Genomic DNA, 6,122 nt, shown 5'->3' on the forward strand with positions numbered 1-6,122 from the left:
CCTCAATAATGTTACTTGTCCATTCTTCACTTTTTGGAGTGTCTGTCATTTTTTCGATTGTTTGTTATTTTTTTGAGATTTTGTCACTTTTTTTAAAATTTTTTTTATTTTCGTCACTTTTTTAATATTAAAAAGTGACATGCATTTTTTTTTAATTAAAAACAATGTCACTTTTTGCGGGTTAATAGTTTAATTTTAATCAGAAAATAAATAAACCATCCTTATAAGAGCAATACAAGGATTTCATTGACCAGCAAACAGCAAGACAAGGAAACTTAACACTTAAAATAAAATAAAATAATGTAGTCAATTCTCTTCAAAAAAGCCAATATAAAATATGAACAAAAACATCTTCAGGAAAAATTAATCAACAGAAATAAAATGAAACACTTAAAATAAAATAATAATAATAGTAGTAGTACTACTAGTAATAATAATAATAATAAAAGAGTCATTCGCTTCAGAAAAGCCAATATAAAATATGACCAAAAACATCTTCTAGAAAAATTAATCAACAGAAATAAAATGAGGAAATTTCTTATTTCATTCATCTACATCATGAATGTAGTGAAGCCAATTCACCAACAAAATATACATAACCAGAGCAAATAGGAACATCTGACATACACTTGGTTACAATAACACCAAATTAAAACTCCCAAAATACATCCTTAACTGTTTTTCTTGCATTTTCAGATACTGGAATCCTTATAAATTAGAAATGTAAATCAAGTATCCAAGCCAAGATGACTTATGTTCCTGATTCACCACTGCGCTTAGCTGCATTCGAGTTGCTCACTGTCATAAAAGATTCTCCGCAGCCACACTGCCCTTTAGAATTTGGGTTGATGAATATGAACTCTGACCTGCTCACAGGGACAGATATTAGATTCAATGAGATTGGGTAATGAGAATGCCAGAAAATCAGTTTCGATTTTAACGATCTTGTATAATAATTCATTACCTTGCAAAACATGGAACTTAAAAAAACTGAGCACTATATATTTGCTAGAATTTGCAAATGGGGCAAAATACAAAATGTAGGAGATTTCAATAGTTTTGAGAAAGGGACATGATAGTTTATGTCCGAGCATATACATCAAAGCATTAATTGATATTAATGGGAAGAGAGAAGAAAATAGAAGATAGGAAAGAAAATCAAGAGAACTGAAGAAAGGAAGTCGAAAGGCGCCCTCTCACTCAAATTTAATACTAAGAATATGAAAAGCTAAGGAAAAAATCAAGTCTCACTTTCTCACTTTATTTTCTTCTCGTCATCTGGAAATTGAAAAGGGAGGTAAAATTACCAAGTAAATGGTACGCCCTTGAAAAGAATAGATAAAAAACAATTTATTTCACCTTCACTTGTACATGCACATATCTATAAAGAGCATGGTTAATCAAATTCATCTGCAATGAGAATTGGAAAAATATACCATACCTCAGTTTGTCGTCAACAAAATCCATCTTGGTTCCAACGACATGCATGAGGGCCTTCGGATCAATCAATATCTTCACACCTTTGTCTTCAACCAACTCATCAAATTTGCTTTTCTCATCTGTAAGTTGAAGAAATATGAAAACTAGAATTAGAACACTATACCACATCGAAATTGAAAATATCAATGTGAAATAAGAGATTGAGGGGAAATTCAAATATATAAATACATCAATAACCACAAGAACAACAATTAACCATCACAGGCTTCTGAAATTAAGTCAGCAAATATACTTGTTTTCACTCATGCCCAATCTTCGAGTGACTCCATTCTGTAAGAGTCGAAGTTTTTGTTCTATAATAGAGTCAAAATCACTTCCCAGCCAAGTCCCACTAAATGTGGTTGGGGCCTTTCCATGTGCAACTTAGCTCGAAGGCAAAGAAGGCATCTCTTACTAACGCCACCCCCTCAGATGTGGGAGGGGTTAAAGTCGCCAGTGAGATGCCACTTTCGGTACTTCAAAATTTCGCAACAAGACTCTTTCTCCATCTTTCTCATAGTCCTAACTTAAAGCAACTCCATATCAGTATCCCGTTGGTGGAGAGGCAATGCAGGTGCGAAAAAAAAAAAAAAGAGAGAGAAAGAGTAAAGTTATGCGTGCAAAAAGTATTAATTTTGGTTCATGTATCATTGGCAGGATTGGATAACAATGGACAATATTAATGAAGAAAATGAAACAAAGCTAAAATCTTCATTTTTATAGTGTATCTAGAATTGTATACCTAACATGCACTTCAAGCTTTTTACATCTTCATTTCCTTTCCATATAATTTTTGTGTCGAATTTATGGCATAACTTCTATCAATCAATCAAAACTTCACCAGTGTATTTTCTCATGTCTAATTGTCTATTAGTAAAAGTTTACCAATTTAAAAGTTACTTTAGGATCACAAATCATGAAGTGGTTTTCTCCCATCGAATTAGCATTATAACACCTTGAATTAATAGACCACTTAAAATAATTATTTTCAAGTTATAATTAAAAATAAAATAAAATAGCCAGCTTCCCCTCCTTTGAAAACAAAAAGACAAAAAATGAAGAACAATAAAATCAGACTTCATTATCACCAAATTTAATTTTACAAATGATGGAAGTGAGTCAGAAGATTGATCATGATCATGATCTGTAAACATCGTCTAATGATCAAGACTAAACCATAACCTAAGCAACCACAAAACCAACACGCGTCTGCATTGTATAACTCAGATATTGAAAGCAATACTGTCCAAAAATCAAAAGAATGATAGATATTATCTTTACTTGGTCATTTCCAATTTACATTTAATTTTACCTAAAGAAACTTCTCAATCATCAATGGCGGCTGTCAACATTTAGATTGGCATAGCATCAGCACACGTTAAAACAGTAATCTCACTTTGAAACAGGTCATCTTATTCATATTGCTACCTCAATATGGACATAACAAATGAATTGCGATCATATTCATATTTATGCCTTTTGTACCACGGTCCTCAGTTTTTACTGTTTAGAGGGAAAGTTTTAGACAACATGTCAACAACACATCTCTACAAGTACCAAAATTATTTATATTACTTCCATCAGCATCTTAATCCTGAACACTTGTCACAACAAAAAATGGTGCATCTTTCAAGATATAAACACAGCATTCAAATAAGACCTGCCAAGTAATGTGGCTCGTTACTGTGAGGGAATCCCTATACTGAGACCAACAACCACGAACATACACATAGAATTACTATTACTGAATAATCGCTACAAACATATTTTCAATCCCATAATAATAGTAGTCGACCAACATGGCTCACCTTATCATTTAGTCATTACTTCACTATTGGAGTATCAAACTGGAATGACCATTAAATCAACGTTTTTGTATAGATAAGAAAAACTCTATAATTTTTCATAAAGCAGAGTATGCTTCACTTTCAATAACTAAAAGATAGATCTTGGTGTAAAACCAAGCAGAAAGTGATAACTAGAGGAAGGTGAGGTGACGTCAAATCATCATGCCATTATCCCTGGTCAATACACGTACAACGACGGTGGGGACAGCGGGTTGCACTTGCGATCCTGCAAGGGTATGCTAACCCCAAAAACCTGTCCTCAATAATGACTTGGCGATTGTAGAGTTATGACAAACCCAATATAATCTTTGCAAAAAAATCACTCTGGACTGCCGTCTTTACTTATAATTGTTGGAGGAAACATTTCATCCAACAAGAGATTTGATGACGACTACTCGTACAAAAAAATAAAAATAAAAATAAAAATAAAAAAATTGCTACAAAACTTCACTTCTTCGTAAGAATAGAGATTTCTAATTGAGATTAGTTAGGAAATGCTCTCTAGCTAGCCTCCTCAGAAGAAACTAGATGAAAAAAAGATCAGGTTAAGAAAATCAAGATTGTGTATGCATATCAACGAACTTTTTTTCCTGCGTGAATTGAAAAATGAAATTGAGATAGTCAATTACATCTTCATATTCCACGCCATCGATGGAGTCATAGCGTTCTTGTCTATTCACAAAATTAGCAAGAAATCCCCAATTCTACTCAGATAAAGACAATCCAATTTTCACCCACAAATCAATTCGAAAAGCTCAAAAGGCTTCTCAACATATATACACCATAAAAAGTAAAATAGTCAATCGAAAAAAAAAAAAAAAAAAAAAAAAAAAAAAAAAAAGAAAAAAAAAAAAAAAAAGAAAAAAAAAAAAAAAAAGAAAAAAAAAAAAAAAAAGAAAAAAAAAAAAAAAAAGAAAAAAAAAAAAAAAAAGAAAAAAAAAAAAAAAAAGAAAAAAAAAAAAAAAAAGAAAAAAAAAAAAAAAAAGAAAAAAAAAAAAAAAAAAAAAAAAAAAAAAAAAAAAAAAAAGATAAAACAGAAGATGGCGGCTGAAAAACTTACCGGCATAATTGAGAGTGTAGGATAAGCCGTTGCAGCCACGAGCCTTGACACCAAGCTTGAGGAAATCACGTTGGCGCTGCTCTAAAAGGTGGCGTATTCTGACCGCCGCGATTTCCGTTAGAGATAGAACTTGCTTTCTCATGGCCCGATATTCCTTCACAAGTTCACCGAATCCTGAGAATTGCAAAAGCCAGACAGTTCTTTATTTTCGTCCCCGACAGAATGGAAAAATGTCTCCTGATTACTGCTCCAACAAAAACCTCGTCGATCCTTTTGTTTCAAGCATTTATTTATTTTTTATATTTTAAAATATTGCAAAAACTGAAAAACATAAAACAAAATAAATTGGGCGGAAGAAATAACCGATCAATAAAGGACAACGTTATATTAACCTACACATTTTTATCGAATATTTTACCTACGCTCACAATAGGAGAACGGGTCCCACAAGCTGAAATTTTTAAATGCACACAGGGCCCGCGCGCATGTGAAAGTAGGATACCAATTCGATAACTCATTCTCGGTACATATATATTTATCCATCAATATAAGGGGAAATAAAGGATAATGCTACGTGTACATAATCGTTTATATATAGTTTTACACTCTTTTCACATGAAAGGGATCCACGAATAATAAAATATGTGTGAGTCCCCCTCATGTAAGCTTTGTATACATCTCACACATAGCATTATTCGGGAAAAAACTACTTAAAAGTTGAAAATAGTACATTACTTGTTAGATAATATACTCATGTTTGAGAGCTCAATTTTAGTGGGCAAATCCAAAATGAATTAAAGGATGTTCTCAATTGAGATTATGATAGATTTTAAATTTAATTTTAATTTTTTAATTTTAAAATTAGGTGTCATCAGTTGATTTCTTTTAATGGATTTTAATGAAATCCATTAAAATCTAGGTGTTCTCAATTAAGATTTTAATGAAATTTAATGAAATTTTTTAAAATTTAGATATCCCCAATAACTAGTAAATTTATAAAGATTTCATTAATATAGAGATTTTAAAAGATTTGGATGGATTTCAAGTTTAAAATACATATAACCAAATCTTTTAAAATTTTGCCATATTTGAAAAGATTTTTATGGAATGTGTGGAAATCTATTCAAATTTACGAATTCATTAGGATTTATAATATTTTAAAATCCTAGTTGAAGACACCCTCATAATAATTTACTCTTCAAACTTTTGCTTTCATACTAAAACAAAAGTAGAATCTAATTTTATCAAAAATTGTATTTGTTGAGTCGGGGTTGGGACATGGCCAAACTTGAAATCTAGACTTGGATGATCACGAATTGTGCTCCTTGACACTTGAAACCTTGTATTATCAAGTTGCTAGGTAAACATATTAGGCTTATAGTCAATGTTGAATGTGCACAAATGTTATATAAGATCTGTAAAAGTTATATTTGAATATGTGTGAATGTTAATTAAGTTAGAATTAATATCAGGAAATATATAAGTAACAATGAATGTTAAATCATTTATTTAATTTCTAATTAAGTAAAACTAGATGTTAATTAGCATAAATGAGGGTGAATAATGAAATGCATTTTTGAATGTGAATGTTCATTAATTAACAATTAATAATTGGTGATTCGTACATTACTACATTGGTGAAATGAATATGTCAGATGTACATATATATTGATGGTAATTAAATAAATTAAATATATATTGAAAAACAAAAAGTAAGGTATTATCGAAATAATTGA

The 6,122-nt window shown here is 30.9% G+C and overlaps 1 protein-coding gene across 1 annotated transcript; it reads right to left on the reverse strand.

The window, feature by feature from the left end:
* Window positions 1–517: 517 nt before the first annotated feature.
* Window positions 518–4,666, reverse strand: LOC111381011 (iron-sulfur assembly protein IscA-like 1, mitochondrial). Its single transcript, XM_023004701.1, has 3 exons — window positions 4,387–4,666; window positions 1,442–1,559; window positions 518–866 (listed from the first exon to the last, which is right to left on the reverse strand). Exons 1-3 carry the CDS (start codon window positions 4,526–4,528, stop codon window positions 752–754), a joined length of 375 nt encoding a protein of 124 aa, XP_022860469.1. The 5' UTR covers window positions 4,529–4,666; the 3' UTR covers window positions 518–751.
* Between the last annotated feature and the right edge of the window lie 1,456 nt (window positions 4,667–6,122).

This window comes from Olea europaea, unplaced genomic scaffold (genome assembly GCF_002742605.1).
Source record: "Olea europaea var. sylvestris unplaced genomic scaffold, O_europaea_v1 scaffold224, whole genome shotgun sequence".
NCBI lineage: Eukaryota > Viridiplantae > Streptophyta > Magnoliopsida > Lamiales > Oleaceae > Olea > Olea europaea.